Genomic DNA, 15,189 nt, shown 5'->3' on the forward strand with positions numbered 1-15,189 from the left:
GAAACCTGGAATCTAAGCACGAGCACGGCCTCCATCAGAGCCGCCCTCCCCCGGTTCACCCACTCTCTCCCCGCTGGTGCGGAGACCAGCGCCCTCCCTCCCTGCTTGCTCCTAGCCCCCCTCCCCCGGGCTTCCCGCCGCCTGCCACCCACCCATGTGGAGCTGGACACCGCGGCCACCAGGGACAGGAGACGTCAGCCTGACGCAGGGTCTATCCGGGCCAAGTATACATGGGTAACCAAACTAGAAAGCTCTTCCTGGCAGCGCCCAGAGCCCCTGTCTCTGTGGCTGGTTATAGGGGACAGTGCTTCACAGTTGGGGGAGCTTACGGGTGAAGCCCTTGGTGGCCCGGCTCAGTGACAGCGGGAAAGTGCCACTCCTGGCCCCTCTTGCACTCCATGCTCTGCACTGAACCCCTCCAAGTCCACCCAAGTCTCTCTAGGAAGGCGGATGAGTCCACACCAGGTGACAAAGAGTTAAGTAGGACCCGCCTAGCAACCCCAAACCACGGAGCTTCCGCTACGAGACAGCGAGACAGAGAAATCCAGCATTTGGTGAGCTCGGTGTTCAGTCCAGATGGAGTCCCGTCTGGGCCTCGCAGCTCGCTGAAGCCTCAAAGAGCCACCGCAGTATCTGACCCTCCCGCCCCAAGTCCTGTTCTCACGGGGCAGGGGGACACCGTGCAGGTCAGCCGAGGCTAGGGCACAAGGCTGGACCCCAAGACAAGGCAGGAAACCAGCAGGACCGCCAGGGTGCAGAGGGCTGGACCAGGGCTGCGGGTGCAGCAGAGTGTTGCTAAGAGACAAGGTGAGTGTGGGCGGATGACGCGAGTGTGTGGGCGGGGCCGCACCCCAGGCAGGACTGGTCCCAAAGACAGGAGCTGCTTGTGCAAGGTCACTGCTAGCCACCGGAAAAGTGATGTCCACTGTGGCTCAGAAGTAAGAGGCGGCCAGAGGACTGGTGTTCCTCAGGAGGGAGACCGCAGCCCACCACCCCCAACCCAGGCTCCCCCACCCCATGTTTACTGACATTTTGAAAATAAAATGTCATGTGATTGTCACTGGCCAAGGAGACTTCTCCAAGGGACGAATGGACAGCACATGGTGTGGTCCAGCCACGTGCTGGAATATTATACACCCAGGAAGGACATTCTGACTGCTGCTCCAAGGCGGGTGGCCCTTGAGGACACAAGGCCCAGTGACATGGGCCATACACGGGACACACGCCACAGGGTCTGAGTTAGACCCAGAGACAGGATGGCGTGGTGAGGACCCTGGGCAAGGCAGGGGATGGAGTTAGTGTGGGCTAGGGGCCGAGTCAGTTTGCTGCACCGTGAGTGAGCTTTGTGCTGAGGAGCCGAGACAAGGTAAAATGGGGCCTTTTACGTCATAGGTGTTTTGTTAAAATTTCATCATGGAGCTGGGTGGTGGTGGTGGTGGTGCATGCCTTTAAAATCCCAGCACTTGGGAGGCAGAGGCAGGTAGATCTGTGAGTTTGTAGCCAGCCTGGGAGAGAGAAACAGAGAAAGAGACAGAGAGACAGAGACAGAGAGAGACAGAGACTCTATGTTAAAACAAACAATTATAAGGGTCTAGGTTTTCCTTATTAATAAAAAAAGAAAAAAGAAAATTCATAACCACAGATGGGCTGCTAAGTCTAATGACCACCAGCACTTTAAAATGTGTGTCTTTGTGTGTGTGTGTGTGTGTGTGTGTGTGTGTGTGTGTGTGTGTATGTGTGTGTGAATCAGAGACCAGCCCTGGTGAACGGGTCCTCTCCAGGCCGTGTTGAAGAGAACGCAGGCAGAGCAGTCTCTCCCTCTGGCCCTGTCTGTGCCCTACTTTACACACCTGGGAAGGGGTGGGCGGTGAGCACATTCCGACCCTTGCTTTTCTATGGCAGACATGACGTAAAGGCAGCTCCTAACGCCGGGCCCTTCTGCACTCTGGGTAGTATGACCAGGCATCCTGGGCTACCCTGGGCTACACAGTGACATCTCTGCCTCAAAACAAACAAGGAGGGGGGAGGGGCCTGCCGCAACTGGGTCCCAAAGACAGAGAGAGTATTTTCTGGGCAGGAAGCCTCCCTCCCTGAGTCCAGGAGTCCCCGCAGCCTGAGAAGCACCAAGCAAAGCTAAATTTAAACGCATGCTAATTGGGGCAGGCAGATCTGGCCAGGATGCAGGCTAGGAGGGAACGGTCTCCATGGAAACCAAGATGCTTGGGTGTCCCCAGTGCCTTGACTGATGACAGCTCATCTCAGCCTCCATTTCCCCATCTGCAAAGTGGGCAGAAGGAGTGCTCCCTGCACAGGGAAGCAAGAGGCTCCTTGACACCTCTGAAGGGTCTGGCTTTAAAACTCTTGGGAAGCCAGGCACACGCCCTTAATCCCAGCACTCGAGAGGCAGAGGCAGGTGGATCTCTCTGAGTTGAAGGCCAGCCTGGTCTACAGAGCAAGTCTAGGACAGCCAAGGATACATAGAGAAACCCTGTCTCGAAAAATAAAAACCAACCAACCAAACAAACAAACAAAAACCCAGAAAGACAAGGCTGGCTCTAGACAGGCAGTGGTGGCACACGCCTTTAATCCCAGCACTTGGGAGGCAGCGGCAGGTGGATCGCTGTGAGTTCGAGGCCAGAGGACAGCCAAGGCTACACAGAGAAACCCTGTCTTGAAACAAAACAAAACAAACAAACAAACCACTGTTTGGAGCCCACCAGTGGTAGCGCACATCTGTCATCCCAGCACTCAGATGATGAGGCAGGAGCACAAGTTCTAGGCTAGCCTATGCTATGGTGTCTTTTCTTTTTCCTTTCTTTCATTTTTTTTCTTTTTTTTTATTAATTTATTCTTGTTACATCTCAATGGTTATCCCATCCCTTGTATCCTCCCATTCCTCCCTCCCTCCCATTTTCCCCTTACTCCCCTCCCCTATGACTGTGACTGAGTGGGACTTCCTCCCCCTTTATATGCTCATAGGGTATCAAGTCTCTTCTTGGTAACCTGCTATCCTTCCTCTGAGTGCCACCAGGCCTCCCCCTCCAGGGGACATGGTCAAATATGAGGCACCAGAGTACGTGAGATTCTTTTTCTTTTTTTGGTTTTTCAAGACAGGTTCTTCTGTGTAGCCTTGCCTGTCCTGGACTCACTTTGTAGACCAGGCTGGCCTCGAACTCACAGCTATCTGTCTGCCTCTGCCTCCGTGAGTGCTGGGATCAGAGGCATGTGCCACCATGCCCAGCCTGAGGGAAACTGTCTTTTATTGTATTTTATTTGGTTTTTGGAGACAGGGTTTCTCTGTGTAGCCTTGGCTGTCCTGGACTCACTTTGTAGACCAGGCTGGCCTCCAACTCACAGCAATCACCTGCCTCTGCCTCCCAAGTGCTAAGATTAAAGGTGTCCACCACCACGCCCAGCTTGTGAAACTGTTTTAAAGCAAATTGTTTGAACATCTTGTTTTGTTTGTTTTTGTTTTTGTTTTCTTTGCTTGGTTTTGTTGTTGTTGTTGTTATTTTCAAGATGGGTTTTTCTGTTTGGCTGTCCTGGAACTCACTCTGTAGACTAAGCTGGCCTCAAACTCATAGAGATCCACCTGCCTCTGCCTCCTGAGTGCTGGGATTAAAGGCGTGCGCCACCACTGCCTGGCTGTTTGGGCAACTTTCTTCTTCTGAGATAGTCTCATGTGGCCCAGGTCATCCCATTGCTAGGATGATTGACAGCCGCACATCACTACACCAGAAGTCCAGAGGGGTCTGGGCTGTGGTCGTTGGCAGTGGCAGACATCTTTCCAGTGGATTTCCTCTGCTCATGTTATGGCCTGGCATGTCTACTGCAGGCAGCTGTGATGACTTACCAAGAAGATGGGTCCTTATCATCCCTGGAGAGATAGCAGTAGGGGCCCCGATAAGGGAAGGCTACACCCCAGGCGCCCCACGCAGTGCCTCGAAAACCAGAGTACACAAAGAGACACTGTTTATGGTGCTTGTTTTAGGAAGTGCCTTCCATATCCTGATCTTCTCATGCTCCTGCCTCAGCCTCCCCAAACGCTTGAAATTGCAGGTGTGTGCCCCCCAATCCATAGGGACAGTGTCATTTTAACACATACACTTCTCAAACTTTTTTGTTTTCCCTTACATGGTCTCAGGTCACCCAGGCTGGCCTCACACTGACTATGTAGCTTAGGCTGGCCTCATACTGACTATGTAACTGAGGCTAGCCTCTCACTATGTAGCTGAGGCTAGCCTCTCACTGACTATGTAGCTGAGGCTAGCCTCTCACTGACTATGTAGCTGAGGCTAGCCTCACACTGACTATGTAGCTTAGGCTACCTTAACTCCTGGTCCCTCTGCCTCCACCTCTGCAGTGCTGGGATAACAGGCCTGTGACACTGCAGTGTGCAACCCACTGAGCCCCAGGCCCCACTTTGCTAACTTTAGGTACTGGAGTAAACATCTGTACAAAGTCAGTTTGGCAGAACAACACTGGGAGGTCTCCCAGGCCCATGTTGGGGTCAATGAGGGAACAGTTGGTTACCGCCTAACACTTGGGCCACTACTGCACCAGTAGGCAGCTGCCTGCAGCGTGGGTGGTGGGCGCTGCAGCAAGCTGGGTGACAGTGACAACAGGGAGGGAGGGAGCCTGTGGGCCAGTTCAGTGACTCAGACACCTAGTGTCTCCAGCAGTAGGGTCCCTGAAAAGCAGAAGTTCAGCCTGCATTTCTCTGGGCCTCCTTAGCCAACTCCTAAGTAGCCACACATGCCTGGGGACTTGTGATTAATGCTCAGTGGTTTCCGGGAGTGTCACATCACTAGTGACAGGGCACCTCTGTCCAAATTTGTGCTTTACTGTGGAGTTCCCCCCCCCCTTTAAGTCATTAATTAATTAGAGTTTTTCTTTTCTTTTCTTTCTTTCTTCTTTTTTATTTATTTTATTTATCTATTTATTTATTGAGGCAGTCTCAGTATGTAGCCCAGGTTGGCTTTGAACTCACAGAGATCCTCCTACCTTTGCCTCCCTGGTGCTGAGAGGATGTTCCAGTGCTCCTATGGCTGGCATTTTTTTTTTTTTGAGTGTGTATATGTGTATGTGTGTGTGTCTCTGTCTGTCTGTCTGTCTGTCTGTCTGTCTCAGATTCACAGCACGGCAGGAAGTGGAGGCCAAGGCTGAGGCTAGGACAGGCTCCAGGCTTGCCTTGATCGCTTCCTCAGACAAGGAGCTCCTTCCTACTCCTTGCACCGGCCAATGCTCGAGCTATTTTGTGCTCGCAGTTTTCCCAGGGTGGGTGACTGAAGGCCAGGACCCAGCGGGGACCCGAGAGCACCAGGCACTCAGCACCCAGTACCCAGCACCCCGCCCGACTGAGTGGGAGGCGGAGCGGGGAGGAGGTGGCAGCTCGGCCCGCAGTGCGGCCGGCGCTAGGACCCGCAGGGGCTCCGAGACGGGTACCCTCCATCCTCACCCCAAAATGAGGAAGCAGAGCAAGTTGCTCTGTGTTGAGCCTCGGGGCGCTTCACTCTCTGGCCCGGACCCTCCCGGGGTCGCGCCCTGAGCAGGTGAGCGCGTGCACGCGGGTGGAGAGGGGACGCCACCCCCGAAACGGTCCTGGACCGGGGGCGTCGGGTGCAGATGGCTGGGTCTTTTTTTTTTTTCCCCCTGGGTGCGGCGTGCGCGTCTCTGAGTGCGCGCACCCCGGTGGTCACTGCAGGTCCCTGGTGCACCACAGGCACGCGTACAGGTGCACGCGTCTCGGCGGCGCCCGTGTCGCACACACGCGGGTGGCTGGGTGGCACCTGTGCCCAGATGCACCTGCGCCTCTGCCGGCGCGCCGCTGCCGCGCAAAACCCCACAGAGCCCGAGGCCAGGAGCGCACCCCAACCTTACCCGCTGCCAGGCACCAACCAGGGCTCCCGGGGTAGTCATTGCCTTGCAGTGCCCGCACCGTGGTGCGTTGGGCCCTTCAAGATGTTTCCTTGGTGACCCCCTACTCACCCGAGCCTGGCGTCCCCAAGCTCCTCCCAGAGTCAGATTCCCAGGAATGACCTTGAGTCACGGCCCCTGCCCGTGGCCCAGGAAAGAGGAAGCCACAGAGCAGCTCCTCCCCACACACAGCCCTGGCTGCCTCCTGGGCCATCAGATTACTCCCCTCTTGCCCCTGGGCCTCAGTTTCCCTTCTAGAGCAATGGCAGGGCGAGGCTCCAGGGTCTCCTGGCTGGCCTTTGATGGCTGGGAGTCTAAGGACCTCCGTCGGGTAAAGATTACTTCCCTAAAGCCGAGGGCCAGAGGAGATGGCCACCTAAGCCACCCGAGGGATGATTGAGGGCCGGGGGGCGGGGGGCGCGTGCGCGTGGTGGTGGTGGGCGGGGTGCTCGTTGCCCCCTGGCTTCTGCCTCCACCAGCCGGACCCAGAGGAAGGGACTGGGCCCAGGGGGAGGGGACACCCCCAGCATGACCCTGCCTCCTCTACAGGTGAGCCCTCGATTCCTCCGAGCCTGGCACCCCACACCTGCTGCAGCTAGGATGCCAACTGTGAGTGTGGGGCTCCGTCACTAGACTGTCTTCAGCTGTCCCCTCTGGGTGTGGAAGGTGCCTCCCCCACCGCCCCCCACCCCCCTAACCTCCCCTAACTCCCCAGACCCGGCCAGCCTGGCCACCTGTGACTTCCTCTCTGACTCTGTTTCTCTTCCACTCTTTATTTTCTCTCTGTATTAGGATTTTATTCTTTATTTTATCTTACTTTTGGGATAGGGTCTCACTAGGTAGCTATGCCTGGCTTGGAACTTGATGTGTAGCCCGTGCTGGCCTCAAACTCAGAGATCCATGTCTCTGCCCACCCAGTTCTAGGATTACAAGTGTGGGCCACTCTGCCTGGCTTTATTTTTCAGTTTTCAAGAAGGTCTCATGGATCATGTAGCCCAGGCTAGCCTTTAGCTGGTCTGGACTCCTCCTGCCTCGGCAGCCTAAGTGCTCGGCGACAGGCTGTGTCTTTATTATCTCCTGTCCTGTCTTGTCCCCCCGCCAGCCTCCAGTTTTCCTCAGGTCTCCCTGTCCCTCCAATGCCCACTTGTCCCTGCCTTCCCTCACATCCCCCTGCCTCTGTCTCCTCCCCAGCGGCGCTGGGCCCCCGGGACTCAATGTATGACCAAGTGTGAGAACTCCCGCCCCAAGCCGGGTGAGCTGGCCTTCCGCAAGGGCGACATGGTGACCATCTTGGAGGCCTGTGAGGTGAGGAGGGAAGGTAAAGGGTGGGTGGGGTGCACTTAGGGGCAGCAGGGCAGGCAATCACCTGCTCCTCTATGCCCCCCCATCCCTCCCTGTGTAGGACAAAAGCTGGTACCGTGCCAGGCACCACAGCAGTGGGCAGGAAGGGCTGCTGGCCGCTGCTGCCCTGCGGCAGCGGGAGGCCCTCTCCACAGACCCCAAGCTCAGCCTCATGCCGTGAGTGGCGAGTGGCGGCACCTCGCTGGGGCGGGTGGCTTCAGGGTCCCAGCAGCCCTCCCCTGACACAGTGTCCTCTCGGCTCTGCTTCCCCACAGATGGTTTCACGGCAAGATCTCCGGACAGGAAGCTGTGCAACAGCTGCAGCCACCTGAGGACGGGCTGTTTCTTGTGCGGGAGTCGGCACGGCACCCCGGAGACTATGTCCTGTGTGTCAGTTTTGGCCGCGATGTCATCCACTACAGAGTTCTGCATCGGGACGGGCACCTCACCATCGATGAGGCCGTGTGCTTCTGTAATCTGATGGACATGGTGGAGGTGACCTGTGGGGCAAGGCTGGGGCGGGAGGGCTGGAAAGACGGAGGGCATGTCCCCAGCAGCTGTCACCTTCTGTCTCTAGAGCTGGGGCCACCTCTCCAGGGAGCCCCATGTTGATACCAACCACCCCTCCCCTCCCATTCTGCACCCCCACTGTTGCCATGGAAACTCGCTCACCTTGGCCTGGCACCTGGGGCGGGGGAGTGGGGGGTTGTGCCTACCTCACTGAGGAGATTGCGGGGAGGGGGACTGGGAGCAGAGGTCTGAGAGCCAGAGGCTCACACTGCTGGCCCCTACAGCATTACACCAAGGACAAGGGGGCCATCTGCACCAAGTTGGTGAAGCCAAAGAGGAAACAGGGTGCGAAGTCCGCAGAGGAGGAGCTCGCAAAGGGTATGATAGCTGCCCCAGGGACGGAAACATCTTGATACACAACAGGCAGCCTCAGCCTCAAACTCCACCTCCCACTCCTCAGCCTCCCACCTCCCAGTCTCCACCTTTCAGCCTCTCACTTCCCACCCCCAGTTTCCCACCTCTCACCCCCCAGCCTCCCACCTCTCACCCCCCAGCCTCCCACCTCTCACCCCCCAGCCTCCCACCTCTCACCTTCAATCTCTCACCCTCAGACCCCAGCTTTGGCTTGGCTAAGCCCCTGAGTCTTTCAAGGCTGACTGTCAACATGTTTCCTGTGGGGTCTAGAGTCCCAGAAAAAAAGCCCTGGGTATGGCGCACGCCTTTAATCCCAGCACTTGGGAGGCAGAGGCAGGCGGATCGCTGTGAGTTCGAGGCCAGCCTGGTCTACAGAGCGAGTCCAGGACAATCAAGGCTACACAGAGAAACCCTGTCTCGAAAAACCAAAAAAAAAAAAAAAAAAAAAAAAAAAAGCCCTGGGTGGAGAGAGGTGCCTGTCCTGCTTGCCTTTTCAGAGCCAGGGAAAAGGGGAGGGTTTTCAGAGGCAACTGTCAGGCTGCAGGGAGACTTCAGCCCTGGAACCTCCCAGAGGTCTGGAGGAGCACATTGGAGGGCATACTCTGTCCCTAGAGGGAGATCCTGGGGCCACAGCTGAAGGCTGGGGATGACCTGAGGTTTTCAGGATTGCGGTTGGTACCAGGAGTGGGGCGTCCCCCTCACAGCCTTGGAGTCCCCGCTGGGGCCGGCACATGCACAGGTGTGCGCAGCTGGTGGGATGTCAGCTCGGCACCACTGGGGCAAGCTGAGCTTGAAGGGCTCTGCCCGCTTCTTGCCCTCTGACCCTGCAGCTGGCTGGCTACTTGACCTGCAGCACCTGACTCTGGGAGCACAGATCGGAGAGGGGGAGTTTGGAGGTGAGTTCGGGGCACAGAAGGCAGTTCGCAGAACTGTCCCCTCTGGCTGGACAGCAAAGGACAGGTGTGGGCTGCCAGGTGCCTGGGAAACAGCCCCACCCTCACCTCCCAGCATCCTCTGTGGGAGTTTCCTTGGGGCTTAGGCCAGAGCACAGTAAACTGCTCTCATGCCAGCCTGTCTACCCCAAGCAGCTGGAAATTATGCAAATACGGGCACCACCTGCGGGCTTTATCACGGAACAGAAATTTGAATTCTGAATAATGGGACAGCAGTCACATTTGCATTAATTACTTATTTCTCTTTTTGGGGCCTGGGGATGGAACAAAGCCTCCCAAGTGTAGATCCAACACTATACCCAGGCCACGCCCCAACCCCTCCCTGGGAGATTCTAGACAGGGATGTCAGCGAGTCTTGCTGTCAGGGTTCCTGAGCAGTGTGACACCCCCCGCCCTCCACAGCCGTCCTGCAGGGGGAATATCTGGGCCAGAAGGTGGCCGTCAAGAATATCAAGTGTGACGTCACAGCCCAGGCCTTCCTGGATGAGACGGCCGTGATGACGTGAGTGGGCTGGGTGACACCAGGTCCTAGGGCTGGGGTCCCAAGTGCGTACTCACTTCATGTCTCCCTCTCTGCAACTCTCCCCCCCCCAGGAAGCTGCAACACAGGAACCTAGTCCGACTTCTAGGCGTGATCCTGCATCATGGCCTGTACATTGTAATGGAGCACGTGAGCAAGGTGTGCGGGGTGGCTGATGGGTGGGCAGGCAGGGGTGGCCCAACAGCCTGGAGACCCCCAGGTCCGTCCCCCCAAACAGGGCAACCTGGTGAACTTCCTGCGCACTCGGGGCCGCGCGCTCGTGAGTAGCTCTCAGCTCCTGCACTTTTCTTTGTAAGTGACATTCCTTCCAGAAAGGTAGGTCCCCAGCGCGGAAGGGGAAACCGAGGCCTGACTGCAGGGTGACCTGGTTGTCCGCTCCGCAGGCACGTTGCCGAGGGGATGGAGTATCTGGAAAGCAAGAAGCTGGTGCACCGGGACCTGGCCGCTCGCAACATCCTCGTCTCTGAGGACCTGGTGGCCAAGGTCAGTGACTTTGGCCTTGCCAAGGCCGAGCGGAAAGGGCTGGACTCAAGCCGGCTGCCAGTCAAGTGGACGGCACCTGAGGCTCTCAAGAACGCGGTGAGCATCCCTCCGCCCCGGCTCTGGGGTTCTGGGGGTTCCTCATCGGGAGCCTGATGTCCTGACTGTGCTGGGTGGCCCTTTGCTCTCCTAGCCAGCATTTCCCTCAGCTTCACCTTTGCCATCTCTGAGGCAGGAAGGGGCTCACAGCGCCCCTTCTCACCCTGACCTCTGCCCCAACAGCGGTTCTCCAGCAAGTCGGATGTGTGGAGTTTTGGGGTGCTGCTATGGGAAGTCTTCTCATATGGAAGAGCCCCGTACCCGAAGATGGTGAGCAGTGCCCTGGGGAGGGGCAGCCTATGCTGCCGACCGCCCCCCGCCCCATGCTACGTGCCCTGTGTCTGCAGTCGCTAAAGGAGGTTTCAGAGGCCGTGGAGCAGGGCTACCGCATGGAGCCCCCGGATGGCTGCCCAGGCGCGGTGCACACTCTCATGGGCAGCTGCTGGGAGGCAGAGCCTGCACGTCGACCTCCCTTCCGCAAGATAGCTGAGAAGCTGGGCCGAGAGCTCCGCAGTGTGGGTGTTGCGGCTCCCATCGGGGGACAAGAGGCTGAGGGCTCGGCTCCCCCACGGAGCCACGAAACCTGACCCCTGAAGTGGGGGGGGGGGCAAGAGGACATGAACACGGGTGCAGAGTCACAGGGACAGGATGGGCCAGTGCACAGGTTCTGCTGCCCCTCAAATCCCCAGACCTAGGACACCCCATAAAGAGCAATTGGAAGGACTCTATACACTGTGTCTCTGTGCCACCCATGTATGTGTCCACTATCCACTATCCTGCACAGCCAGCTCCCTGCACTCAGCCGGAGTGAACGTGCCCTGCGCCCAGGAACCTCTGAGCCCAGCTGACTATGGATGCCTGCGGGCCCTGGGGAACAGCCAGGCTGGGGACCCACTTGCCATCAGCCCCCAGGGACCGCCTCCCATACACCTGTGCCACCTGCTAGGGCGGGAGCCTGAGTAAAAAAACCAGCCTAGGACACCCCCCACCTGTGAGGGGGCGCCAAGCTGGGGCACTCAGATCACGTCCCATCTCAGTGTAGGGGATGTCTGTGTCGCACAAGGGACAGAGGTGCCAGGATGGACTCTTGCCCTAGGAGGAAGTGGCAGGAAGGGGAGAGAGGGAACCAGCTTTTCTGAGTCCCAGGCCAAGGTGGTTCTCTCCATGGAACCCGGGACACCAACACAGAGCCAAGCTGGGGGTCAACGCTGACAATGACAGCACTGAGAATGTGGCACAGACAGGACGCTGTCTGCCGTCACGTGCCACCTACCACCCAGACCCACCCTCGACACACCCAGCCACCCACCCGCCCATCTCTCTGCGATCTGATACTCATGCACCCTCCAATCACTGGCACCTCCATCTACCCAGACAGACAGACAGACAGACAGACAGACAGACATCTTACTGCCCACCCAGCTCCCTCCCTATTCATCTGTGCATAGCTCCCCCACCCACCCGCCCCTCCTCCACCCAGCCAACAGTACACCTACTCACCCCCCACCCCCCTCCTGCCCACCTCAGGGTGTAGCACTGGGCCACACTGGGTGCTGGGACCAAGGCGTGAAGGAGACACAGTTCCTCTTGAATTCAGTGGTAATCTTCATGAAGATGCAGGGAGCACAGGAGAGCCAGTGTCCACTGTGGCATGGGCTGTGGCTGCCATGTTAATAGTACAGCAAACACTGACCTGAGTGGAAGGGGAGGCGCAGGAGCCCCACGCAAAGGCCAGGCTGTGTCCCCAGTGGTGCAGGGTCAGCTGACGACACCGGCTGCCTCTGCTCTTAACTTTGGCATGTCCTGGAGAGCCACGAGGTGTTAGGCGTGAGGCGGCAGCCTTGCCCTTGCCTGCTGGGCAGCACCATGAGGGCTTAGTGCCAGACAGGGCTCCAAGACCCCTGCTGTGTGGACGGAGCCTCAGATCCCTTCACGGAGGCACAGGGGGTCACCAGGACCACCCAATGGGCTCCACAGCCCTGGGGAGGGAGGCATCCCTGTTGCCCTGGCATTAGCACGATCGCAGCACCGTCCTGTCTAGGGCCACACCACCACACTCTTACCCATCCTCTTGGTCCAGCCGGACCCAGAGCCCCCTGGGGAGGTGGGAGGAGCTCAGGCCACACGCCCATATCAGGCTGGCTTATGACCCAGATGGTAAAGACAGGCCCAGGCCCTGGGGTCTAATGAGCCACAGACAAGCCAGCCACACTCAGTCCTGTGCCTAGCTCCCTTTGGTGAGCAAGGATATGCAGCTGGCCCGGGGAGGATGCCACCTCTGTCCACAAGCACCACCACCAGACTAGGTCAAGTCACAGACCTCAATACTGAGGCACTTGGGCCCAGCCTTGTCTGAAGGCCTGCCCAGGATGCGTCCAGGACAGATCGTGACCAGCTACTGAGAGCCAGGGCCCTCTCAGGTGCAACGTCACAGGCAGCGTGTGCATCAACGGCCACAGGGCCCTTTATTTATTCCTTTATTTTCATATTGTTTTGTTTAGAGCGCCTGTGTGCGTGTGCGCACACACGAGCGTGCGTGGCCTGCACTCGCCACGGTGAGCATGTGGCGGTCAGAGGACAATTTACAGGCGTCAGTTCTCTCCTTCCGCCGCGGGGCTCTGAGGACTGACCCCAGACCGGGCAGCTTCCCGCGAGGCGCCCCGCCCACCCTCACACTACAGCCTCTTGTTCTTGCTCAGCCGGTTGTGACGCCAGATGTTCAGTTTGCGCAACAGGCGCCAGTACTCGCGGGAGTCCGGTTCTAACTCCTCCAGTTTTTTGGGGGGGCCCAAGTTCATCTGGAACAGCCTGGGGCAGGAGAGGGGGAGTCAGAGCTGCATGGCTACCCCACAACTCCAGGGTGGTGTCTGGTTGGAGCTTTGAGCCCTGCCCTGGTGAGCTGGGGTCCCTGGCCAGCTTCTAGCGCCCTCCCTGCCTCGGTTCCTACCACACAAGCCTCGGTCCTGCTCCCACCTAACGGCTCTGTCCTGCCCCAGGGCCTTTGCACAGGCCGCACCTCCCACCCACTTGGCTCTGGCTCCCTGTGCCCCGCCCCCCAGGGGAAGCCTCTCACTGACCAGGGCCTGCATCCCACTGGCCCTGGCTTGTCCGGCGCTCTGCTCCCCACTTGCACTCAGAAGCCGCCTGGCGCCCCAGCAAGCTGTCCCTGAGGGTCCTTTCTTTACAGGCTGGGTGGCCAGGTTGCAGTGCAGCGCAGCCACACTCACCACTCAGGGTACTCAGAGGCCGGTTTTAGGGCCACGTCCTGGCCTTCCTTGTAGATGTTGACTCCCATGGCGTGTGTGGTGAGCCGGGTGGGGTCTGTGCACACCTCCGGGTCCTTCAGTGCCTCAGCGGCCACGGCGCCCTTGCCGCCTTTGCTGCCCTTGATGACTGCATAGTGAGAGCTCAGGTCACTTCAGTCTGCCCAGCTCGGGCCCCCTGTGTGGCCGCCTGGCTCCAGCAACCCCCGCCATTACCATGCATAACATCGCCCCTTGTCGTCAGGGCATAGGTCCTCCTTGCCCGTCCTCGGCTGCGTGCCCTGAGGGCCCCGCCCAGCCCACCCACCCCCTCCTCCACTGTCAGTGATGGGTAGCACATGCCAGTCATCCCAGCACTCTGGAGCTGGGGAAGGGGATGTCATAAGACGCTGCCTCAAAAAAATAAAAACCTGAGACTAGAGAGATGGCTCAGCTGCTCTAGCCAACCTGGCACAGGACTCTATATCTGAAAACATTTTAATTTATTATTTACTTATTTATTTTTGGAAACAGGGTGTCACCATGTAGCTCTCCTGGAACAACACCAAAAGAAAAAATAAAATAAAAACAACAACAACTTTTTTTTTTGAGATGGTGGTCTTCCTGGCAGGCTTGGAACTCACAGAGATCCCCTTGCCTTTCCGTCCTGAGTGCTGAGATTAAAGGTATACGCCATCACTTTCAGCCTGGTGGCGCACGCCTTTAATCCCAGACTCGGGAGGCAGAGGCAGGTGGACCTCTGTGAGTTTAAGGTCAGGCTGGTCTACAAAGCGAGTTCCAGGACAGCCAGAGAAACCCTGTGCCGAAAAACAAAAAACAAAAAAACAAAAAAAAGGGCTAGAGAGATGGCTCAAAGACCATTGGCAGCTCTCCCAAAGGTCCCGAGTTCAATTCCCAGCAACCACACGGTGGCTCACAACCATCTATAATGAGATCTGGAGCTCTCTTCTGGTGTACAGATGTACACGCAGGCAGAGCACTGTATACATAATAAATAAAAATTTTAAATTATGGCGGAGGGGGTAGGCACGGTGTCATAGCACGTGTGGAGTCAGTCATCTCCGTCCCGGTTTAATTGGATCCTGGGAATCGAACTCAGGTTTTCGCGACCGGCACTTTACACACTGAACCAACTTGTCCACTCACATTATTTTTCTTAATTAAAATAGTAACAGTAACTCAGTTGTTGCTGATTATGTTTGGTGATTTACTCAAAGTTCGAACCCGGCGCCCCGCCCCGCCCCCCGTACAGGTCGCGCCTGCGCACTGAGCGCCATGGAGAGGGGGGGGGGAGCGCGGGAGGCGGCGCCTCTGGTTAGCACGTACCGCTCGGCTTCCGTATCCTGCGCCTGCGCAGTAACCCTCGGAGCCCCGCCTCCCCGGACAGCGCGCCTGCGTACTACGGGTTCACCCCCGCTTCCCGCCGTGCCCACGTTGGAGCCAGCTCACCTGGCTTCTTGGCGTATTCCCGGATAAAGAGTGGTCCAGGTCCCTCGCGGACCAGGAGCTCCCGTTGCCGCCAGCCGGCCCATACCCGGGAAGCCCCGACGAGACGGGTGGCCGCCATGACACCCAGCAGCCGCTCTCAAATGCATTCTTCCGGGCTACGTCAACGTTCTCAGAGTCGCTTTAGGGCGTTGGGGGCGCCCGCAGCCTTCTGGGAAATGTAGTC

At 57.8% G+C, this 15,189-nt stretch overlaps 2 protein-coding genes across 3 annotated transcripts; one reads left to right on the top strand and one right to left on the bottom strand.

The window, feature by feature from the left end:
* Positions 1–114: 114 nt before the first annotated feature.
* On the top strand, positions 115–10,982 carry MATK (megakaryocyte-associated tyrosine kinase). Of its 2 annotated transcripts, none has more exons than XM_084796507.1 (13): positions 115–807; positions 6,466–6,525; positions 7,108–7,221; positions 7,319–7,434; positions 7,533–7,752; positions 8,052–8,145; positions 9,012–9,077; positions 9,537–9,636; positions 9,729–9,813; positions 9,893–9,966; positions 10,059–10,254; positions 10,438–10,524; positions 10,602–10,982. In XM_084796507.1, exons 2-13 carry the CDS (start codon positions 6,517–6,519, stop codon positions 10,839–10,841), a joined length of 1,401 nt encoding a protein of 466 aa, XP_084652633.1. In that variant the 5' UTR covers positions 115–807; positions 6,466–6,516; the 3' UTR covers positions 10,842–10,982. The 2 variants fall into 2 exon arrangements, with proteins under 2 accessions (XP_084652633.1, XP_084652632.1); XM_084796506.1 differs by lacking the exon at positions 115–807 and adding an exon at positions 5,335–5,552.
* Positions 10,983–12,696: 1,714 nt separating this feature from the next.
* Positions 12,697–15,131, bottom strand: MRPL54 (mitochondrial ribosomal protein L54). Its single transcript, XM_084796551.1, has 3 exons — positions 14,967–15,131; positions 13,482–13,647; positions 12,697–13,062 (listed from the first exon to the last, which is right to left on the bottom strand). Exons 1-3 carry the CDS (start codon positions 15,082–15,084, stop codon positions 12,930–12,932), a joined length of 417 nt encoding a protein of 138 aa, XP_084652677.1. The 5' UTR covers positions 15,085–15,131; the 3' UTR covers positions 12,697–12,929.
* Positions 15,132–15,189: the final 58 nt, after the last annotated feature.

The sequence above is a fragment of the Acomys minous genome, assembly GCF_964271855.1.
Source record: "Acomys minous genome assembly, chromosome: 9".
Classification (NCBI taxonomy): Eukaryota; Metazoa; Chordata; class Mammalia; order Rodentia; family Muridae; genus Acomys; species Acomys minous.